Consider the following 24,778-nt stretch of genomic DNA (forward strand, 5'->3'; position numbering starts at 1 on the left):
TGTGTGAATTTTCGAAGGATGTCATAATTATTGCACTATTATCTTAATTTGGAGGAATGAAGGAATGACCAAGTACAGAGGTAATTAGTATTAGTCATGTTTATAGCAGACGGTTATAACCTAAAATGAAATACGCCGTCAGATCATGAGTCAAATTATGAATACTGGTTGTAATATAAAAGTATAATCTATATCCATAAATCTTAACAGTTTCTTACCCATTATTTGGGACTTTACTAATAATAATAATAATAATAATCTCAGGACAATTCACATAGAGCCATCTAGACCCAAGTTAAGTTAGCTAAAGCTTGTGTAATGGGTACTAGATAACTGATACAAATACATAGATATTTTTTATTTTATAAATACATAAATATTACACCTATAAAACACCCAGACCGATACAAACAATCATACTCATGAATATAAATGTTTGTGCCGTGCGAGGAATCGAACCCGCGACCATCGGTCGTAAAGCGGTGTGCCAGACCGCTAGACCACCGAAGTCGTCAACTAATAACTAATTATTAAACATACTATTAACAAACATACATTATTAAAAAACTAATAACTAAACATTATTTACAATAACTAATTTATTTTATTATAAATAATGTTCTCAAGGAAAGAAGCAGTTCGTCTTCATTAACAATGTAATCCTGAACAGGCACCAGTAAAAGAATATCATGCTTTTTATGAAAGATGAAGAGATCTAGCAATGGTGTTTCTGAACCGTTACGATTTTGAAACCTTCAAGAGAGCTTATTCATACTTAGAAGGTCGGCAACGTACTTGTAATTTCCCTGGTGCTCATGGGCGGCGGTAATTTCTTATCATCAGGTGAGCCTCAACCTCGTTTGTCCCCTATGCTATAAAAGTTAGATTTGACAAGCTACATAGAGTCAATAGCCTCCATTACTAATTTCCTTTTTCCGAGAAAGGTATTTCCTGATAGTGACAAGGTAGTAGTTAAGTTTTCCCTTTGCAAATTGTTTATCCAATATTAAAGAACTTGTAGAATGTCACGATAAAACTTTTTCTCTATAGGTATAAATAAACTACATATTTATACAAATATATGTAGATACATTTATAATGCAATCACTTAAACTTTGGTAGGTACTCTAACTAACTAACTATTACTTTCTCTGATTAAATTTGTTGAAAGTTTAGCGACTGTATTTCCCTTAAGACTGTGTGAGTTTCACTTTAATAATATCTAGGTATGCTTCTAATTGTTTTACTAAAAATTATTTTTGCTATAAAAAAATAATTCTGCAATACACTGTCATTCTTATTTATTATTTTTTATATACTTACTTAGAATGGCAAACAAGCAGATGGCCCAACGGATGGTATGGAGAAATTCTCTTCTACGTACACTTATACTATAATGATTATTGAGAAACTGATGAATTTCATAGTAGAATTAGGGATCAGTAATTGTTACAAACTGTTTTATATTGGTTTTTTGTCTAAGCTTTTTGTATAATATGTACTTATCACATTTGACATTCAGTTAGTAACAATTTTGCGACTATCGGTGTCTATCACTGTATCTTTTGTATTTTTGTTCTTGATCTCCTTTGAATTCATACAGTTCCGTATACTTATATCAAATGAAAAACATGTAAAATTTAAACATTTCATTTTATTACAATTACATCTTTGGTAAGTACAATGGCTTAAGGGTTTCCGTGGCCCCGGCGTTTGGTTCTTTGGTACCTACTTCTTGGTGTTCAGCTTACAATATCAACGACATGTGTCAATATTTTACACATATAATTAAGTATACGATTAATAATACAATTGTTCGTGTATTGAATAGCATTGGTAGTATGCATTTATAGAACTTACATATTAAATAAGGGAAATTCCAATACATAGGTGTAAAACAAACTACACTTTTGAAAAATCATTACTTACATGTGATTTATGTATGAATATTATAATTCTTCTCAAAATAATTACTCGAAACTGTGAAATTAAGAAATAAATAAGAATATGGAAGATAAAAAAATATATACTTAAACACAAAAAGGTTCATAGTATTTCCACTTGATTGAAATTTTTATAGTTACAACTTCGTTTTGATTTTTATAAATAAAAAGAGCGCCTGATAATTAATTTTACCACATCTCACCATGTTATAAAAGTAAGTTCCTATCAATTTTTTATTTATCAGAACAAGTATTTCAAATCATCGAGTACCATTGATAAATAATACAAACATAATAAAAAGTAAACATTTCGTTCCTTGATAGAATTAGAATTACATATAACTATTGCAATTATACCATAATCATTGAAATATTATATATTATAGTAAACACCGTACTTGATGCTGCCTCGATTGAATGCGGCATCAGCACTGCAATTTGTTCAGCTACTCGCAAAACACTAGTTTTGTGTTGTAAAGGTACAATTAATAAAAAGTAAGTTTACCGTATAGTATCGTTAGTTTCGAGATCTCCAAAAACCCTCATTTAAGGAGAAATAAATCATTGTCTCCTCTATACTCTAGTAGGTATAAATATGTAATAAATAAATACTTCAATGACCAAGATCGAGTCATATTGAGTTCTACAAAAAATATGACGCATTACGTGCAATTCCTAGATATTTTATTATCACTATTTAATAAAGTACTCATATAATATATAAGTACATTGGTGTTTCTAAATTGGTATGTTTTTTTTAGTAATAATATTTCAACATAAATGATAATATAACATGAATCAAATGAGTTTACATAAATTACTTTTTTGAGTAAACATTTCTAACAATAGTAATAATAATATATTTTTTGACTGCCACATGGTAGATTAGATTATTAATTTAATATTTCGAATTGTGATCCAAATTATACTTGAAGAACGATGTCGATATACATCAATTCACATTCACAATATATGTAACAAATGGCTAATTAATAAAAATATATTATGAAAATATGCTTTAACCGAAATTTCATACAGCCTGATGAGGTTCTGAAACGTTTACTACAGGAAATCATATACACTGATATGAAATAATATAAAAAAATACATACGCTATAACCAAAAATAACTTTACCATAAGATAGGATAAAAATATCGTCCATATGGTTTGTAAAAATAGTAAACTAATTTGTATTGCATGCCCAAATGTATACTTACTTATAATAACAACTATTAAAATCAAAATATCCATGGAAAATATTCTGATTTTTACATATAAATATCTTTGGGAACATTAGTAACACGTTTATTACTATACAATATTACATTACGTACAAAACATTTATTTCAACATACCTATCATATCTATTATATAATAAGTTAATTGCTAATAGCCGTAAACTATAATATATCCAAAATGTATTCTGGAATGATTGCTACATTATTAGACTTATGTTATTCGAAATTTTAAAGTTAACATTCCCTTAGATATAACAATAAGTAAAACTATTTCGCAATGATCTATTTCGTATATAGAAAATCACAATTTATGTTATTATTCCTTTACACATAAAGTTACTCAGTAAGATAAGGGAGTCTAATAATGTCACTATATATAAATAATGTAGGTATTTACTTTGTAATAAAATCCGCCAAATTTAATGGACCTCTCGCTCTTAAAGAACTTACTTGTAGATCGGAATCGGACGATTATACAAAGTAACTCCTATTTTACTCGTGCTTAACGTCGTCCTTAGATTTCAATTTTATATAGTAAGACTGCCTAAAATTAAGAAATATCCAGATGTCCTTTTGATTTTAATTTACAAACCTATTTTAACGATATAAAATATTATTGCAAAATACAAAAAATATTAATTAAAGTCGATAAAAAACAAACTGCTATTATTACAAAATAAGGATTAAACTAATACGGAAGTAAACCCACTCAATTGCAAAATGAAATATCAATATCGTTAAAGAATCGGCAAAGGTATCGCGTAATACAAAAAATAACCTCTTTTTTCCAATCTCTTGATAAAATTTGATTTTCAATAGTAGATATCAGCACTTACGACTTCCTGTGTTTACTTTATTACACCAATAAAAAAATATAAATTGAATTCGTTCCATTAATTCTATTTCCTGAAAACGTGATCATTTATCATTGTATTTATTTTCTATATTAACGCGTTTATCAGCACCTTCTTCGATTCAATAATATCATATCGAAACACTATGTCTTTGACATCCATCTTATTTACAATAATATCACACATTGATATTGTACATATTGTACCAAACATCTGTCTTACTGTTAATACGCATTGCAACATATTTTTTTCCGCAAACTTCTTATTTTTTCCGAAGTATAAGTCAATACACTTTCTTAGTTGCGGAAAGATTGCGCGGAAACATCGAGTATGCGAGCAAGTTAGAAAACAACAGATTTACGGAAATCTACTGACGTTAATAAAATAATGTGTCAAGTACATAACGAGTTCATAGGGAAAACGTTATCTAAGTAATTCCTTTGTATGTAGTATGTCACTTTGTAGTTGGTAATATGAGTGCGAATATTGTGTTGTATTTTCTTATAATTTTGTTGACTAAAAGCATTGTCATCTCACAAAATTAAAATTATTGTCAGATGGTGAGTTGGTGACTTATTTTTGGTATACGACAAATATTTTATTAATTTTTTGGAACTTCTAACTAAACAGATAAATAATGTATAATAATATTCCCAATTAATATTGTAAAGGCTACACATTCGTAATTAATAAATGGTTAAAGGTTGATTTGAATACAATAGAAGTAATGGTAACAAATTATCGATCGTACATCCATATCGAAATGTCGATAAGATTGTTCTTTGAAATCAATAAAAACACATATTAGGATAAGCCAACATTGTTTAAAAAAAACATAAGAATAATTTTGAAATGCAATGAGAACCAATCATACGCATGACCCATTAACGAAATAGACAAAACTGGTTCCTTAAATTATCTGTTGACTACTTTACTATGTTTTTAGCAATAATAAGTTCATGAAGCGTCGTCTATGTTATTCACAGTGCTTCATTAAAGTCAGGTACTTTGCAATAATTAAAAAAAGAACTGATAAAAGAAGAAAATCATTCACAAATCTTACCCGTAAAATTCGTCATAACCGCTCAATATATAAATAAAACAATTGAGTTATTGTAGTGCATAGCGAAAAAATCCTAATCGCCGAATATTGCTTAAATACATTTATTACTTATTACAAAAATAATTTCATAATATCGAATGAACAAAAAAAAAACTATTAATATATTAAAAAAAATTATTTTATTTTTTAAATGAAATTCTAACGTCTTTAAATTTCCGTAAAATTATTTACAGATACTTTTATGACTGCATCTATTATTAATTAGTTACCATATATTTAATTACGTACTAGGTAATATCTTAATATAATATAACTATGAGTATGTCATAAAGAGGTAATTAATAATAAAGCTTCTCAAAATCAGTTCATTTAAAATACAATTCGTAGAATTAATACAAGTGTACAGTAGCCGTAGTATTATTACGTCACTGAATAATTCATATTACATGGCGGTTATAATTTGAACATATAACTTAAATATATAAGGATCTCATAAATTTCCAATTATTATTCTCATAAAGTATTAATCTCAATTTTGAATGCGACCAAATAGAGAAATTTTCCATTATTGAATCACATAAACGTAGTATATAACAGTAAATTTCCAAAATAATTGCGGCTAAACAAATGACGATAGTTTTTTTTAAAGTAATTAATATGAATATGTTATTAGATCACAAAAGGGAAGCACATTATATATATAACACATATTGTAAGTAAAAATTTTTAAAAATACAAATTAACTACTAAAAATAATAAAGAAACTATCAATATCAAAAGTCACGAAAATAAATAGAAATTGCACTAACTTACTAATTTCTCCGGAAGACAAATGCATTGTTTTTGTTTGTTGATTGCTGCTTGTCATTGGTCGAATGTCGTAATGTTATTTATCATTAATTTTGATTATATTATTTTAATACAGTTAAATATTTGAGTACTTTTTCCTTTATAACCTCCTTATATTACAAAACACATTTACCCGGTTTTAATACCCTTTATGTGCGAATCCTATTGAGACATTATCTAAATGTATACGAGTATCTTATTAAATGGCGAAATTTAATATCTTTCCAATAATATGCCTACAAAGTATCTTTTTCCTTATTATTATAATACTATGTCTATATACAAGTCTATATACATTTGAAGATACATCTTATGAAGATAATACTTCTTCGTCATTATGCTACAAGTCTAGTTCCACATTTTATCTTACTCTTTCTTTTCCAATTTAGCACAAATAGCGGACGGCTCTCACTTTCTTTTTCTCTAATTTCAAATACTACAAAATCCATTTCACATACAACAAAACACTATCGAGTATTCATACATCTTCTTGAGTATTTTTCCATTTCACTTTTTTTTCAGATCTCCTAAATGATTTATTAAAACTGTTCTTTATCCTCATTCCTGTAACCTCTGTCATTTCTCTAACCTGTGGACTACAGGTGACTAAATTTTTATATGCCTGCCTATATTCATTAGACATTACCACGTAAATTATAGGATTGATGCACGTCGTTAGATACAATAAAATATAACTAATAATTTTTAATACTGGATGTGGTGTGAACTCGAGGAAGATCTTTGTAACAGATATTGGTAAATGGCATATACAAAACGCAAGCATAATAGCCATTATCATTGTACGCAGTTTTTTGTCTTTTCTAGTTGGTAAAAGCGGCTTTGGTTCTGTTCGTGTCGTGTTTGTAAATGCAAACTTAATCTTTCTAATTGTTTCATTACTACTTACTGATCGTTGGCCTGCAGGCATTTTTCTATCATCGTCGTCTTGTGTGCAACTTTCTGCACCAGAACACGAAGAATTCTCCAATGTTGGAGAGCACAGGCAGTTCATACGTTGAGAATATATCCTCTGTGAAGCGTTTATACTTGTAGGCCTATTGTCTAATACGGAATCTCTTGATTTTGAGTCTGATGATATAATTTCCGTCGTGGGTCTGGGGCGTAAGCGCAAAGATGGACGTGATCTTTTGCCTACCTTTTTGACTATCCAAAATATGCGAGCGTAGCATATGATAATGGCCAAACCGGGAAGTAAAAAGGCGCCGATGAATAGAATTTTCTTTGGGGATCTGCCATGCTGGTCGGGTACTATGGTACACGATCCGATGCTTGGCTCCAAACTGAAGCGGCCCCAAGCTTCAAACCACGTTGCTACTAATGCACCGAATGAAAATATCCATATTACTGCCACCATCAGTATCAAATTCCGTTTTGTGTATAGCCTGTTGAAACAAATAATATAGATTAGTGTTAAATTATATATAAAACGTAAGAACCTTAAAGTTGAATATTTAAACGTTGTTCTAACGTTTAATCAAAGCCATTTAACAATTTAATTTCACAAATTTCAAATCTTGTAAATTAGCAACTTGATTCGCAGGTATAATTTCGCGAACTTCTTGCTTTCCTCAAGTCTCTATTATTATTAATATTCAGCGCCGTCTAAGGCCTAACTTCAATTATACATTAACCTACTTGAAGGAATTTCCGTCAGATCAGTAACTCCCCGTAGGTAATACTATTATTCTGCGGCTTTTGCGATTAGTATAATTAAATATACAAGATTTCAAGCAGTGGCCTGGTGGTGGTAGTGGTATTGCCATAATGAATAAAAACTGACAATAATAAATATTAAAAAAAGTGAAGAAAGAAATGACATTCGATAAAATTTGATCATAAGCAAGAGAGAGAGAAGCTATTGCATAGATGTATTTTTTTTGGTAGGGATAACTTGGACTGATAAATAGCATAAAGAAATGTTACAATAGAGTATCTATTGGACTATTGCTTCTTTCGTTATGTAGTATCCTAATTTCACATTCCCACTTAATCATTTTGGCTGTCTAACTTCAAATAAAGAAAACAGTATGAGAGAAAAACACAACAATTGAATATTTAAAGTTTACTGAATATTTAAACGTTTGATGCCAAAACAGTTACAATATACAGTTTAATTAGAAAATATTAGTATATTACTGTATTCATATACCAATATAATATTTGCTAATAAACACAAGACAAAGAACATTAGATACTACACAATCAGTAGTGTACTCTATTGTGTTAATGGGAACCGAGATATGTTTACGTTAGAACTTTGTTACTTTTAGTAGTGTATGTAGGTTCTATAGAAAAATTAGTCGTTCAAAGAGCGGATTAAAAAAAAGTGATAAAATATTTTTTAATATATTAGTAATGACCTAGTACAGATATAAAAATTATTATGATAATGATTTTTAATTATGAATGTCAATCAAGCAAAAGTTCATAGAAAGGGTAGAAGCCAATGGTACTCGTACTCTATCAAAAGGGATCTCTCTGGCACTTATATATAAATAAAATAAAATTTTAATTATAAATTACGAAAAATTTAATTATAATCTTACCTAGGATAAAGTAGAGGATGAGAAATCATTATATATCTATTAATTGTGATGGCCAAAATGGTGAACAGTGATACGGCAACGAGCGCATATCTCACCATCGGAAACAGGCGGCATAATGTTCTTCCATGTATCCAATATTCTATCCAGAAAGTAGATCCAGCCAGTGGTAGATTGAAACAGCAGAACAGTAGATCGGAAATAGACAAATTTATAATGAACAGAGCGGTCGCGTTGCGCACCTGTAATAAGGGAAAAAACATTCATTTACGTCATTCTCCTTTTTCTGATGTACGCAAGTAAATGGTCATCTAGGAAAACCTATTGTAAATTGTCATGTTTTATTGTATTCATACGATTTTATTAGGTAAAGGTTTATTAGTTTTGTATTATTCTATATTGACGTCACTTTGTATGATACACTGTTAGTTTATAATCTGACTCGAAAAATTGTAAATTGTCAAGAAATTGAACTAAATAGCTTAAATACAACATGTTAATTTTGGATACTTTATCTATTCATGCGAAACCGTTAAATTGTATACTGGCTATAGATATATAACTATTAAGACTTGCCTGTCATGGTTTACAATTTTATAAGTAATACAATTGTTAGATTGTGAATCTAGTAGATATGTAAGAGCGTTCATAATTTATCGATAGTTTACAATGATTGATTAGCTTCCGAATTTAGTGATATAAGGTTTACAATTGACGATTCTGTATTAAAGGCAACCATTACAAAACATAAATAAAAAAGTAAATATGTTTCTCAAATTCTGCCACTATAGTAGAATATCGCTGATAGTTAACCAACAACGATCTTGCAGAGGAAAAACCTGAAATTGATATTCTTTTTGACAATCACTCCGAGTTCATAACTAAGCTCAAAAGTTGACGTTCCTTGTCACATATGTTTTATTGTATTATTGTTAGTAGCATTCAAGTTTAAATTTAATTTATTAATTAATTTTATTGACATTGTAATAGTAGTGATATAATCTTGTAACGTAAAGCATGCTGTGGTTACCTATAATTATGAGTAGAACAGTTAGTTTAAGAACATTAGAATTGTATAGAATGATAACAATTTTTTTATTGCTGTATCTTATGTTGGTAATCCTTAAAAATAAATAAATAAATAAATAAACAACCTTACGAGAAATCTAAACGGTAAATATAGTGTTCACAATAATATGTTGACGTGGATAAACTTCAAGTATATGTAATAACATATGTAATACCTCAATTTAAAAAAAAAAGTGGCTTGGTGATTTAGTACTGTCTTACTTTATGATAGTGTCTGTGTTACCGGACAATACAAACATTTGTATTCATGAGTATATTTGCTTCTGTTCGTCTGAGTGTTTGTTTATGTATATTATGTATATATATTTGAACAAATGTATGTTTATCACTGGTTTAGTACTCATTGCATAAGCTCTACTTAGTATGGAAATCAATGGTGCTATATGACTTATTTGAGTAAGTAACTTCATGATTATTTATTATATTCAGATAACTTTAATCGTCGTACTGAAAATTTGTCAATACTGTAAAAACTGTACTGTAATAAGCTGTAATTTGCTGACAACAAATAGTAAGTTACAATTACTCCCAATCAAAGATAAAAACACATTTTTGTGTTCATCATGCCGGTCGGTTCGCACTAGTCCTATCAATGACCGTTAGAGTAACAGTAAACCCTTTTGAAATCAATCTGTAAATATATATACATTCGTGCAAAAATTTACGTCAGAGAATTTAATGTGTACATTGATATTTACACGTTTGCACCGAAATATATTTCAGTAGAAACATTTGTTGTGATATTAAGCAAACAAACATGTCTCTCAACACGTTTATGTTTAATAAAAATAATATATATATATATATAAATAAGACTTATAACCATAGTACCTACAATCCAAGCCAAAAACTGTATTTATATAAACTTGGTATATTTCTTTGTATATTAAGAAAATATATAAGAAGCACCATTTAGTTTGGAATTACAAGGCGATTTGTTTAATTAAATCTATTTATTAATCTATGCGTAGTTTACGATATTTGTTGTATCTTCTAAATAAGATAACTACTTGTAAAAAATGAACATTGTTGTGGTTTTCTTGCGAAAAACATATTAAAATGTTATATGAATTCATGTAGACACATTATTATGTAGATAAAATGTAACTACACATTCAATTTTAATATTATAAACAAATATTTCAAATCAAACGAAAATGAGCGTTACGATAAAAACAGTTGGTATATATTCGTTCAGAGCGTTATTCTGACAGATGCCCTTCTTTTGCTGTGTATTCTATGAACTTTGTCCTGTAAACCCCTAAGGTAAAGCCAATCAAATTATTAGAGTGGAACAATATGACATATATTATTGGCATATATCGTCACCGTCGCGAAAACATCTGAACAATACACAGAGTGAAAACTTTTCGTCCAGTGCTCATTCGATAAATTTGTAACCATTGCGTAGACATAGGAGAACTATAGTCAATTCTGACGATATTCTACTACAATATAATAAGTATATATACTATTATGTGGTGAACATTTTAAATGAAAAAGATATATAAATTTAAAATTTCTGAAAAAGTAGATTCAAAGCTCATTTATGTTCAATTTGCATCAGTATAATTATAATCAAAGCAATTATTGCACAAAGATCGATGACCCTTATTGAGGGCTTTTGATGAAGTTCAACGTTTTTAGATATATTGCGCTATACCACAGACAATATTTAACACAGGTTAATATTATTACATTTCAATTGTAGAAATAAATAGAAAATATTAATCTAATTAATTTTTTTTATATTGTTTAAATTTTAATCAATAAGCTTAGTTTCACGTTCATTTTAACTCAAAAATATAATTTTAAAAGCAACGGATAAGTTTTTTTTATTTTTTATTCTTACATTTATTTAGGGACTTTTATCATAATATGATAATGCCAGTCCCATCGTATCTTATTACTAATCTTATCTTCTACTGCACAATGAAAATAAAAATTTTGCTGGCGATGATACAGGATCAGATAGTATACCGTGGTACATACCAACATCAAGCCGATTCAGTCCAAATTTTTTCAAAAACAATTCCCTTTTAACAGCGTCTCGGACACACTCCATTAATATGTGATGCAGATCTTCTATAGTATTGCATGTTTCGCAGTTGGGGGAATTCGATTTATGCATTAAAAAGGCAAATGAATTTAATGGATAATGTCCGGAACGCAGCCTTAATGCTGTGTCAATTAATTTCCTATTGTAGGATAAGTTTTTGCTCAATCGTTTAGGTTGAATTTGTATGGCAACTGAGCGGTAGAACAAAAAAAAACTATTGCATAGCGCTTAAAATAAAGCTTATTTAGAAGCGTGTAAAGAGTTATTATATTTTAAAATTTACCTTTTTACAACGAGCCAATGCAATGATGGTGATTATATTCCCAGGTATTCCGATCAACATGAACAACGCGCAGCACACCGTAGCAAACTTCAGCAAGCCCTCAGGATAGTTCTTGAACAGTTCCACAGCCGCTAGCTCTTCATCAGAGCCATACTCGTCAAGACCAAGTACACTGCTACAGTTGGTGGAATTCACTATCGAACCGTTTGCAAAGCTCATTACTGCAGCCATTATAACTCAATAAACGCTCATCAATCGCGCGTCACATGTCCACAAACATCGCACTATGAGTGGATTACAATTTACACAAAACGTTCGCTTCTGGCATTACGATGATTATTGTTTACACGATTTTTCCCTAACTGGTTATGAGTCAAGTGAGGTGGACCGACATGGACGCGCCTGCGGTTGATAAGCGCTCAGACTTACGTCTGCCGAGCTCACTTTATTTTTTTTAAATACATAACATTATTGCTTTCCAACATTATTGTACCATTCTCTTTGGCCTTTGCCACAATTTATTGCTAGTCTCTGGTAAATACTATTTTTACAAACAAAAATATACAGGCTGATAAATTAATGCATTTAGTACATCTATCTCATTTAACATTTATATATAATCATACCGTACCTATAATAAATAAATTACGATAACTAAAACACTTATAAGTTTACATGGTATATCTTGATGGCTTAAACATTAGGTATCGATGTATCGTCTATACTTATAAACTAATCAGTAATATATATCTGAAACTTTTTAAACACCCTCTATTAGCACAGTCTCGGACGGCTCACTTTCTTTAACTACAGAGTTCGATACACGCAGCACTCGATGCAACTTTAAAGTTCTACAGTCTACAATCTGACGAATGCGTGTTTGTTGTCACCATGTTCTGAAGTGGTGCGGTCGGTAATGACTAGTCACGGCGGGCGCTTCTCTGATGCGCCATCGCCGGACGAACGTCACGCCCATCGCCTGCACATCAGCAGGTTCTTGTAGGCCTGCCGGTATTCGCTCGACATCACTACATATATTATGGGGTTTATACACGTAGTCAAATATATTAAGATGTACCCGGCGATGTTCGCCGCGGGGTGAGAGGTGAACTCCCGAAAAATCTTCGTCAGAGTGATAGGCAGGTAGCACACCCAAAACGAAAGCATAATGGCCATTATCATTTTCAGTAGCTTTCTATCTTTGTGAGTGAGACGAGGTGGTCTAACCGATGCTGGGGATCGTTTCAATGCTACTGCGGCTTGTCGAAGTCGCTTCGTTGTCTCGCCGCCGCTTGGCGTTCGAGGTTTTGCATCTAGGGCACATTCTTCATCATGCCCGTCCAATGTGTCTACACCAGAAGATGATGACCGTTCAGGTGCTGGTGTTGGTGGACAATGTAATACAGGTGGTGCAAGTAAAGCTCTTTTAGGAGGAGCCACATGGTTTACTCCATTTTCAGGACAAGGTGATCTTTCTAAAGCGGTTGACGCTGATCCGACTGCCGAGTCTTCTAATATTCCTCGAGGTCGCCCGCGAGCTGGAGCTCGAGATTTTCTAGCTGCCTCTCGCACTATACAAAATATTCGAGCGTAACATATCACTATAGCTAAGCAGGGAAGCATGAAGGCGCCGACGAAGAGAAATTCTTTCGGTGATCTTTTATTTTGGTCCGGGAGTATAGAGCAAGATCCGATAGTGGGATCTAATCCGAATCGACCCCATTTCTCTAGCCATGTTGCTATTAGTGCACCAAATGAGAAGATCCACGTACTAGCAACCATTACTGCAAGATAGTGTCTTTTATATAACCTGAAAAACAAAATATTTTAAAAAAAACTTTATGTTAATAATACTTTACGTACATATTTTTGAGATATAACCGTGTGGGCAATTAACTATATTGTAGTAATTTAATAACTAAATTAAAATAAATAAATAGGCTGTAAGGTATAGATTACTTTTTGTTCATCGCATTAGGTACATTTAAAAATCCCTTTATTCAATACAATTGTTTTTTTTATTAGATATACATAATATATGATGTGTTTAATATTTGATTAAGTTTAATACTTAATTACAATATTGGAATATTGTACATGAGTTACTTGTTCTTGGCCAGTTAAACAAAAGATACGGTTTGTTAACTGTTACATAGAGTTAGATTTAATTCAACAAATCTTTCATTAAAGATTCTGAATTTTAACACAGATTGAAATATAAATTCTTGATTTAAATAAAATATATAGTCACATTTGAAAATTTAAAGTGACGTATATATTTCCGGAGGTAAAGTATATACAAAGTTCTCTACTGCTAATAAAGCAAACTTTGTATATACTATACTAAGACCTCAACGCCTTAATTTCCGCCGCCATAGAGCGTACTCGTAAGCTATGTTTCGGTTTATAGCATGAGATATAGCAGTGAAATTACAAGGTACGGGGATATAACACCTAAAATGCATGAAAGGTTGTCACATACCGATGTCAATGGTAGTCATTTATATAGACGATGGTTGCTTTTTCCTTCAAGTTGACTGACAGCTTGTTTATCATTTCACGACCTCGGTGGTTTGAGCACACCGACTTACTTCCTATGGTCGCGGGTTCGATTCCTTGCACTGCCCAAACACTTATATTCATGAGTATAAATGTTTTTATCGATCTGGGTGTTTTCTACGTATATTATTATGTGTATATTTAAAAAAAAAGTATCCATGTATTTCTATCAGTTGTCTAGTACCCATAACACTGCTCTGCACAGCTCTGCATAGCTTGTGACTATATGGCGCTAAATAATATAATAATATCTCAGGACCACCCACAGGTCCTGAGATATTATTATATTATTTCAGTTATACAAAAATGTTATATTATACCTACTTTGGATAAATTCTTGGATGTGAAATCATCACGTATCTATTTATTGTGATGGCAAGGACAGTGAATAATGATACTGCAACTAGCGCGTATCGGGCTAGTGGAAACATCCTACAGAGAGTCCTTCCGTGGGCCCAAGACCGCCTCCAGAAAGTAGACGCTGCCAGTGGAAGGTTAAAGCAGCAGAAGAGGAGGTCAGAACATGACAAGTTCATGATAAACACTGCGGTTGCGTTCCGGACCTGTAAAACATCATATCGTTATTGTACGCTGGCGGTCACTCTAAAATAGCAAAAACAATCTTCTGTCAATACATTTAATAACATTAACATTTATTTGCAACAAATAGGGTACACAGAAGTTGATCAATAGTTATTGGATATTCCACATATCAGGCCATTTTTTATGATATTATAATAATAAGGACAAATACATGAACATAAATGAAATAAGGATAAACATATGAAATGAACTTTTTGTTGAAGAACACAAAATTATATTATAACTTCACGACTGTTATCGCATAGGCTCTATTCAGAGTTACAGCCAGCTGTAGATGACGTGGTCTTGTAGTAAGCGTGACACTTGACATATCCACATTTTATATATATTTGAATGTACTGCCGTTTGTCTGAGTAATTCTGTTTATTATCTTTGTTTTCATTAGAAACAGTCATATTTCACATTTCTGACTAACTAAGTCAGAAATGTGAATTAACACACGAAGCTTCTTTAGTGTCGGTACGGTTTGAACTCGCTACTAGCGAGGTCCCAATTGTAGTAATAAACCACTAGTGCAAGGTGGTCTGTGGTTTTTGTATTCACTTAACATGTAAAATAAGTGATTTTTGACATTCTCATTTTTGATTACTTTGTTGTGTACTATACAAAGAACATAGAGAGATTATTTTTAGTAATAGACACGAATAAAAAAAAATTATGCATGTGTTTATGACAAGCACTTTGATAAATCACAAAAAGAAAAATGTGGGGACAGGTCCAGACTTTATGCGATATGGATATTCTACATATATGGAAATTGTTATAATTTATCATTGATCTAAAGAGGACGAATGTGTTATATGTTCAATATATATATTCCCTGCTAATTATTTAAAGAAAATACACAACAGTTTTTTTACTACACAAGATTACATAAAGTGCGTAAGCCGTATCCTTTTAAGTTTATATAAACCTGTATTAGGATGAGACCGCTCTTCCTAGAGATATTAACGTTGGATTTCTGTTATAACATCATATTAACAGAAACCATTATTTATTTTACTAACGTAAACAGTTTTTTATAATATAGCAAAACAATATTTAAAATTAATATTATTTGACAGTAACACTATCCATTTTTGTTAAACTAAAGTAGTTATGTATTTCTACGAATTTGTTGAATATTATGATGTTACTTAAATTATTAATACCATCATCAAGGTATATTAGTTATCATATAGTACATGCTGTAATGGTATATTATGCACATATTATTCCCACTTAATGTGTACTATTATTTGTATAATAATCAAATTAGATTCTCTGAGAGAGATTGCTTTTTGATAAGATCGACTATTGTGTTTACTTTCTAACACATATCATTACATTTAATAATAGTAATAATCCAGGACTATTTATATAGAATGATCTAGTACCAAACTATGCAGAGCTTGTAGTAAATAAATGTTTTTTTTTAAACAGACACAATACATTTAATAGAGCAATACAAACAATCATATATTTTTTTAGGGAATGATAATGGAATGGTGCACCACCCGTATGAGCTAACAGTTGTTTTTTACCTTGGCGGGGCACCAGTGGAGGTTGATAAGATGAGCATGAGATCAGGTCATTTAGCTCGTCATGGTAAATTCACTATAAATTTATCACGATGGTTTCCAGGGGGCGTCCTATTATCCCACATTGGTGCCCCACCAGCGTATAATGTTAGCAGAGGCGGGTGTTTTATACAAAATTCATCCACCAAAAACAAAGTAATACTCGTGAATTTGTAATATAAGAGAGTCGAATCCGCGGTTGTTGGAAATAAAGCGGTATGTTGGCGGGTACACCATACAATATTGATTAACCAAAAACAAAATCATACTCATGAATATAAATGTATGTATCATTCGAGAATTGAAGCTGTTATTGGAAGTAAGGTGGTGTGCTAAACAGCTAAGCTACCCAGACCGTCAATCCATTACCTCTTTTTGAGCAGTAATAAGTTCTTATTGTTGTTCATTGTCATAAATAATTATTGTATGTTTGTATACATCATTACAATCTAATTATACATCACTAGCTACTCGCCCTGGCTTCGTCCGGGTGTACATGTACTAAATATATAAACCTTCCTCTAGAATGACTCTATCTATTAAAAAAACCGCTTCAAAATCCGTTGCGTAGTTTTAAAGATTTAAGCATACATAAGGACGGACAGACAGCAACAGCGACTTTGTTTTATACTATGTAATGTAATGATGATTAGTATTATTAGTAAAGAAAACAATTAAACTCCGAAACTGGTACTAGTTTTGCCGGCCTCTGTGTTCTATTGTTTAGCACACCGCTCTACTCCCGATGGACGCGGATTCGATACCTCGCACAATGCAAGCATTAGTATTCATAAGTATGATTGTTGTTTGCATTGGATGTTCTCTGTGTATATTATATAAAAAAAGTATTTAAGTATTTCTATCAGTTGTCTAGTTACTCATCACACATGCTCTGCTTAGCTTGGGATCAGATAGCGCTGTGTGATTTCTCCAATGTTATTTATTATTATTATTCTCTACATAACATTACTACTAAATTTTCCGTTACGATTTCAATAGTTGTATTAAACTACATAATACATAATATTACTTGAAATTAAATTTCAATATTTGATTATAAGTTGTAGTAAGTTCTAGTTAATAGGTATGATTAAAAATTTGTGTACAAATTGAAACTCTTAACAATTAATAGATTTGAAGTGTCTACAAGTATACCTTGTCAGTTTATTAATTACTAAATTGCTGTTGGAGTTGTATTGCTTTCAAAAGGTTTGTCGGAGTACCGAATAGCGATTGAACGATCACTAACAAACAATAACTAAGTTTTCTCATTTCAAGTTGGGACAATTATCTAGAAGTTTCCTATCCCGTTATTGATAAATCGAACTACAATCTATATCCTAAAACTACTCGTACGTTAAACTAGCTCTTAAGGATGAGTACACATTTTTTTTTTTCAATTTCATTAGTATTGGCGATAAAGAGGTATTCACGCAAATGACGTTGTATAAAGTCTCGTTACAGTTTCGACACTAAGGAATTAGGGAAATATTAGGATGAATTGAGTATTGTTTCATTATGTGAAAGAGATATCATCGTTGTTGTTTTTTTATTGTATTCATTTACTAATAAAGGCTATAACAAAATAGCAGAGAGTATATCACTACCCTACACTACTCTGAGTTATAGACCGTTTTGTCTCGATTTCTTTGTTATAAGCAGCAATTGTAATAGTTTATATTAATATAAATAAATATGATTATTATTATTATTACGGGTAATAGTCCATTAAATATAAATAATACTATGTTATCAGTTGCAGATGACCTATCTGTGTTTAGTTGGAAACCTCTAACATATGATAGTAGTGACCTTTGGGTCGTATAAAAATTGAACGGATTTCCGGCTATTGTAGATAAGAGACGCAGCAAACTTAACTAGTTATAAAGTTGATTAATTAAAAGTATGTACCTACTATATGTTTGAATGGCATTTACTTTGTTTGATCTTTGCTCTTCTCATTTATTTTCTTTCATTATTTGTACGTTTACGTACGTACCCAAACATTATTACAGTTTCTTAATATCAGTTTCGCCCAAACATTTATATCCTACATTTATTTTCAAGTCAATTATTCTTTCAGAATCAGATACAAAATACTTAATTTTTTACTGTTTTTTAATCTCTGAACATTTTTATACCTCTAGTTGAAGATGAATTAACATCTAACTAAAGATTTTGAATTATTACCATCTTTATTGACATTTTACTCAGCGGCCTGGTCTATTAACGTTATTATAGTGAATATATAACATGCACATGTTTAGTGCGTCTGTTGAAATATTAATAATTATATAAAAAAAAATTTTGGACTTTATTGTTTTTATGTAATTGCAATTCTCCCTGCTGATATGGTTAAAAAATCAAGTTATCACGAAAAATTGTACAGTGTATAGTATGAAAGAATAACCTTTTGCTTTTTGCCTTGAAAACTAACTTTACTCATGCGAAAAAGAGTCATATGGGAAATCCAACGTGGTAGGAGGTGAGCCTAAAAATTGCATGTTTTAATGTTTGTTGCACAATAATTATTAAATGGTCGAACATACTTTAATAATATGACATAATATCAAGAATGATACGTAAGATGCTTTTTTATGTTAATTTACGTAGTATAGGAAAAGTAAGAATAAACGTATAATATAATGTGTTAGTTAAGAATATAATTTGGGACGAAAAGACGAAATATTGCACCTATGTTTAAAGAGTGGAACATCATAAACCGAATATGAAACAAGTCCAATTAAATTATCTGGCGGGTGTATGCGCGATTATATGATTTCAAGTTAACTTTGCCTTTTCATTTTATGCATAAATTTAATGTTTGTCTGTATAGTTATGTGCATAAATTAATAAACTTAAAGGCAAAATTCGTTTGTTAGGAATTAGATAATTCTATTACAAGTTGAAACGAGAATTTCTGTGTTTGTTCATTCACTTCATATGAGTAGAGTATTGATTTACACCGATATTAAATTGGTTTATTCTCAACCTACTCGTACTTTAATGAAAAACAGTTCTCAAGTCGGCCAGTTTCTTAATTACTGAAAATGTTTCTTTTGAAAGCTGATCCTCGAAAAAACCTCTTAGATTGTTCGTTTTTTAGAAATTTGATTGGTATTGAACGTGTAGTTTTTAAGTTATTCTTAATAATAATATTGAACGCGAGGTTTTCGTGCCCTCAATACTCTATTATTTATATTTTTTTAATTAAAGAAACAAAAATCTGTTATATCTTTTGTCAGACACGTTAAATTTTCTTAACTTACTAAATATTTCAAATTATTTATATTGTACTTTATATTTCTTTAATAGGCTACACAAACTATAATTATTTTCCGTATATTATCTTTTTACTACACATACAACTGTGATTGACGTTATTATCTTACGCCGTTGTGTTTTGCCAGAAAATATTGTTTATATAGTTAATTCACTATAAAAATAATTGTCCTACAGCTAATCCTTTTTATCTGTGATATGTTATACATCTCTACGAACGTACTTTATCATATAATATAATCTACACGGTCATAATTATGAAGTTAGGGTTGCCATCAACCTGGCCTTTTTTCAATTAGAAGTAAATCGGAAGAAGCACTTTAAAAATGAAACGATTTCTAATAAATTACAATCAAATTTATATGGGGTTTAAATCTCCGAATAGCAAATATTACAAATTCGGCAAGCATATAAAATTGTTGGTTTTAATTTTTCTTCTTTTCTTTTCAACTGGAGCGGGAAAAATCTAGTTAACGCTCAAATATTCAGGGTTTTTAAAGTATTAGACAATATCCGTTTAGTCAATAATGCCAACCCTATATAAACTGTAAGCAAGAATGTATTTGACCTCCAAAGCAATGTTATAGAATAATATGGTGAGCTGCATTGTTTATTTACCAATTATACTTATCAAATGGAGTGAGAAAATTGAATCAAACTAATATAATAATTATAATGGATATTTTATCAAAAACAATTGCTTTGTAGAGTTTAGTGAATGTATTACAGAGGGTGTACCTGTCTTCGCAAACGATACAATAGAAATGTTGTCGTGGCGTGGTCGTCCTGTCATCTTTTACTAATACCAAATATTAGTAAAAGATGACAGGACGACCACGCCATCAGGTCGGTTCGCCCATCGTGATGAATTCACGAGGAATTAATCACGATGTTTCCAGGGGACATGACGTCGTATATTGCTCGAAATGGGGTCACCAAATCCCATTACTAGGAATTCCTTTCACCCTATCATACGTGAACGTTTGGAAATTAGATTCTAGTGACTACAACAAAACTTTGCTAGATGACATGTAGAATTCAAACTGCGCAGACAAAGATTACTGTTTTTCAATAAAATCTATGACGAAATTCTCAATTCATAAATATTTATTTAGATACCTTTGAAAAGAATGAAAAGCTAAACGAAATTTTTCAACGATAAGCTCTCTTCGTATTTTGTTTTAGACATGATTGTTTTGCAATATTGCATATAACAAGCAAAAAAGGGATAAAACATAAATTGGTCATTTGTTATTCTATAACGTTTATTTTCATGCTCTTAGAAGTATTTGTTATTGTATACAATTTTTAAATTATCAAACAAACTCATATACATACAGTTTTGTTTGATAATTTAAAAATGTTAAAACAAACAATAACAAATAATAGGTTGTTATACTTATTTAAAATACAATAAACTTATTTTTCAAACAAATTATTCTCATTAAAAGTAAGAAACATAAGAATAAAGGGTCTTTATCGAGCAATATGTATTGATATTTTATACATACAATATTAAATAGCGAAAGTGTGTCCTTTGACCTTTTCAAGGCTCAACGACTGAACAGATCTTAATGAAATTTAAAATGAAGATAGATCATATTACGAGAACGGACACAGGCTATCTTTTATCTCAAAAAATTTGGGTGCTGGGGAAATCGGGGTTGAAAGATTTTGCAAGCGAAGTTGCTGGTAGCAACGAGTATTCTATGTACTTATTACTCTATAAAACATAATAATTACAATTGTCCTGTCATTGCATTTCATTATTTATTTCATTAGAAATCATTACTACCTTATCTAGGTATTAATAATTTCTATTATATAAAGTTTCGAGTAAACTTAAAAATTTCTGAAGTATTTTGAAATATGCTTTCTTTAAATAGTAGTGACTGCATTATAAACGTAATCTGAGGAATTAAATATACGTAATAGCTTTATTTATATTTTGTGATTACATATTTAAATGCATAGTGTTGACATTTAACAAGATATTCTTTTAAAAAATTAATAATAATTCCTCTAGTTTCTTTTATAAAGTAAAATCATATGATACTAACAAACTGTGAGTCATCACTATTATAAGATTTTTTATACTGTAAAGAAGATATTGCATGTACTGTATATTTTATAAAAGTCAGCCAATGATCACAGATACTTACAAAATTAATGCTACGATTGTGATAAATATCAATATCCGTAGCTTTGTGAATTGGCGCATGACTGTATTGACTGTATTCAGCATTACAGCGACAAGCAGCGATTTCTGTTGTTAGCAAAGTACCACTCGCCTTTGTTACTGTTTACTGAACCTTTGAAATATCTTTTACAATTTGTTGCCCACCATTCTGCCCGTAGAACTTGAATTATTGTTGCAAACGTTTAGAATTGTGTGATTTAGATTTCTAGATCACGTTCCAATTTCGGTTTATTTATTTATAAGATCTTTTGTATTTAAAATATTGCAATTTTATCTTGGTAAATGTGGACTTGTCAAATGTCCCTTTCACTATCATGACTACAACAGTTGAAAATATCTTTCTCTACCTCATCTAAGACAAGAGTCGTGTTGATTATTAGAAATTGTATCTGATTTACTTAAAAAGTTTTATTTTAATAGCATATCCTACAATTTATGCTAAATAATCCTAATTTATCCTAAATATCTTATATTAAAAATAAATCTCATGATATTTCTACGAATGGAAAAGAGATAAGAAGTAATGATCTATTGCTCTGAATTTATGTAAATAAACTTAGTGTTCCTTGGCAGAAATTTGTGGTTGCGTCTGTTTAGGCGGCGACGTGCCTCGCTGGGCAAAAAGTAATGTATAATTTAACCAAAATTGCTTCTCAAAGGGATGGTCCTATTCGCGAAAAGTGCAAATCGTGATTCTTTATATTTCAGTCATAAAAGATTCTTTTAAAGTATTTAGAATGTGACTGTACCTTTAACTATATTTACGATTGTCCTTGTTATTAATATTGTTAACATGATAATGTTTGATTATTACTATAATAAGTCATATTCATTTGCTATAATATTTTAATTATTATCGTTAGCAGTAAGACAGCGATATAAACATGTTTGCTTTACATACATTATCCAATAGTATGCTATTATTTTATCTTTTGGTACGTTAAAAGAAAGAGAGAAAATAGCATATAAAATAAACAGAATAAATAAAAGTATAATATTAGAAAGTATATAAAAATATATCTACAGTTTTGTTTTATTAAATAGTAACAAACGATTCAAAAATAAGACTATATTACCTTTTTACAGCGTGCTAGTGCGACGATGGTGATCAAATTCCCTGGAATACCAACCAACATGAACAGCACGCAGCACACAGAGGCAAATCTCAACAGAGCCTCAGGGTAGTCTTTGAACAACTCCACATCTGCCAGTGCCTGGTCTGTGGTATATTCATCCAGGCCCACAACACTCCAATTATGGACGTCTAGTTCACTAGCAAACGTGCTTTTAGGTATACTAGGTAGCAAGTCACCCATTTTAAATCTTTATTGCACATCATTTGAACAGAATGTACGGATATGGCCCATTTAAGTGGCCGCGCGGTCCGCTTTCGTTCGCGACTGATACTTGGGTCCGACCACGAGTATGACAGTGTGTGTTCCTTGATAAGCTATTTCGATGTACGAGGTTATCATTTCCAACTGCTCAGGAAGTGTCCGTATCTCCGTCATGTTGCTCTCGTTGTTGATATCTGTTGAGATAAACGGAGATCGTTAGTTTTAATGTAAAGAGCAGTTGCACAATGTAATCATAACACGGAAGGATTAGATGAGCTAATTTACTTCAATCTGAACTAATAATGCTATCGTAGTCAGGGGTATTTTCTTGTAATAATTTAAGGGTAATAGGTATCTAACAGAATATGGAAAATCTGGATTTACTGACTAATACAAGCAATCGTAGATATGAATACAAATCTTAGTAGTGTGTGAGTTTCGAACCCGCGATTATTAGAATTACGGCGGTGTGATATATTACTAAACATTCGCGGCCGTCATAATACGTTGAAAGTATACGTAATATTATGAGATATATTACAGTCATATCTATCTAATATGACCTCTCTTTATAGTAAGAGCTACACTATTACTCATATGAGTGTTTCAGAAGTTTGAAATGTTTGCTCCAGTCACGTCTTAATGCAAATGGATGACAGATAGAAGTAATTTGGGTTGAAGGGCCGACCACTCTGAAGGTAATCTGAAAGCCGCGGTTGTGCTGACATTGACTAATTGATTGTCAGTTCCGACTGTCGGTCTGTCGTATATTCGACAGTTCAGGCAAGTGGCTTAATAATTCGCTTGTGGTTCAATCATACTAGAGTTTCTACGACTTCTTAAGAGTCTAAGCCAAACTTTGAGAGAAATGTTGGGTAAGTATAGTTATATTTATCGTTTGTATTTTAATTATAAATATCTATTGATATTTGAGTGGCGTAGCGGTTTAGCATACCGCTTTACTTCCGATGGTCGCAGTTTCGATCCCTCGTATAGTGCAAACATTTGGATTCAGATTCAACATTGGTTTTGAACTTTGGCGTTGAATTGAAAACTATTATATACTTTCTAGGGTCCAAGTTTCCATTCCATTAGAGATAATATTTTTTGATAGATGATAATGGAATGGTGCATCCACCTGTACTAACGGTGTACGGTAGCGGTCAGGTCAGTTATCCCATCGTGGTGAATTCAACAAAAATTAATCACGATTATTTCCAGGAGGACACCGGTTGGAAGCACACCGATACGGTGCATTGCTAGCAATCGCATGACTATGTCCCTTTCTTTAAAAT

At 31.0% G+C, this 24,778-nt stretch overlaps 2 protein-coding genes across 2 annotated transcripts; both read right to left on the minus strand.

Moving 5' to 3' along the window:
• Positions 1-5,809: 5,809 nt before the first annotated feature.
• On the minus strand, positions 5,810-12,872 carry LOC131855569 (G-protein coupled receptor moody-like). The gene is made up of 3 exons (XM_059206844.1): positions 11,944-12,872; positions 8,516-8,754; positions 5,810-7,351 (listed from the first exon to the last, which is right to left on the minus strand). The coding sequence occupies exons 1-3, from the start codon at positions 12,172-12,174 to the stop codon at positions 6,427-6,429; spliced, it is 1,395 nt and encodes a 464-aa protein (XP_059062827.1). The 5' UTR covers positions 12,175-12,872; the 3' UTR covers positions 5,810-6,426.
• Positions 12,873-12,895: 23 nt separating this feature from the next.
• LOC131855570 (G-protein coupled receptor moody) lies at positions 12,896-23,598 on the minus strand. Its single transcript, XM_059206845.1, has 3 exons — positions 23,223-23,598; positions 14,827-15,065; positions 12,896-13,753 (listed from the first exon to the last, which is right to left on the minus strand). The coding sequence occupies exons 1-3, from the start codon at positions 23,460-23,462 to the stop codon at positions 12,910-12,912; spliced, it is 1,323 nt and encodes a 440-aa protein (XP_059062828.1). The 5' UTR covers positions 23,463-23,598; the 3' UTR covers positions 12,896-12,909.
• Between the last annotated feature and the right edge of the window lie 1,180 nt (positions 23,599-24,778).

The sequence above is a fragment of the Achroia grisella genome, unplaced genomic scaffold (assembly GCF_030625045.1).
Source record: "Achroia grisella isolate CSIRO2021 unplaced genomic scaffold, CSIRO_AGI_Agris_v1 utg146, whole genome shotgun sequence".
Lineage (NCBI taxonomy): Eukaryota > Metazoa > Arthropoda > Insecta > Lepidoptera > Pyralidae > Achroia > Achroia grisella.

Excerpts from the sequence above, each read along its gene's own strand:
- LOC131855570 (XM_059206845.1), bottom strand. The coding sequence starts at position 23,462 with ATGGGTGACTTGCTACCTAGTATACCTAAAAGCACGTTTGCTAGTGAA. Across the intron at positions 15,066-23,222 it reads CACTAGCACGCTGTAAAAAG|GTCCGGAACGCAACCGCAGT; the intron begins GTAATATAGTCT and ends GATGTTTTACAG. Across the intron at positions 13,754-14,826 it reads CATCCAAGAATTTATCCAAA|GTTATATAAAAGACACTATC; the intron begins GTAGGTATAATA and ends TTTGTTTTTCAG.
- LOC131855569 (XM_059206844.1), bottom strand. The coding sequence starts at position 12,174 with ATGGCTGCAGTAATGAGCTTTGCAAACGGTTCGATAGTGAATTCCACC. Across the intron at positions 8,755-11,943 it reads CATTGGCTCGTTGTAAAAAG|GTGCGCAACGCGACCGCTCT; the intron begins GTAAATTTTAAA and ends CCCTTATTACAG. Across the intron at positions 7,352-8,515 it reads CATCCTCTACTTTATCCTAG|GCTATACACAAAACGGAATT; the intron begins GTAAGATTATAA and ends TTGTTTCAACAG.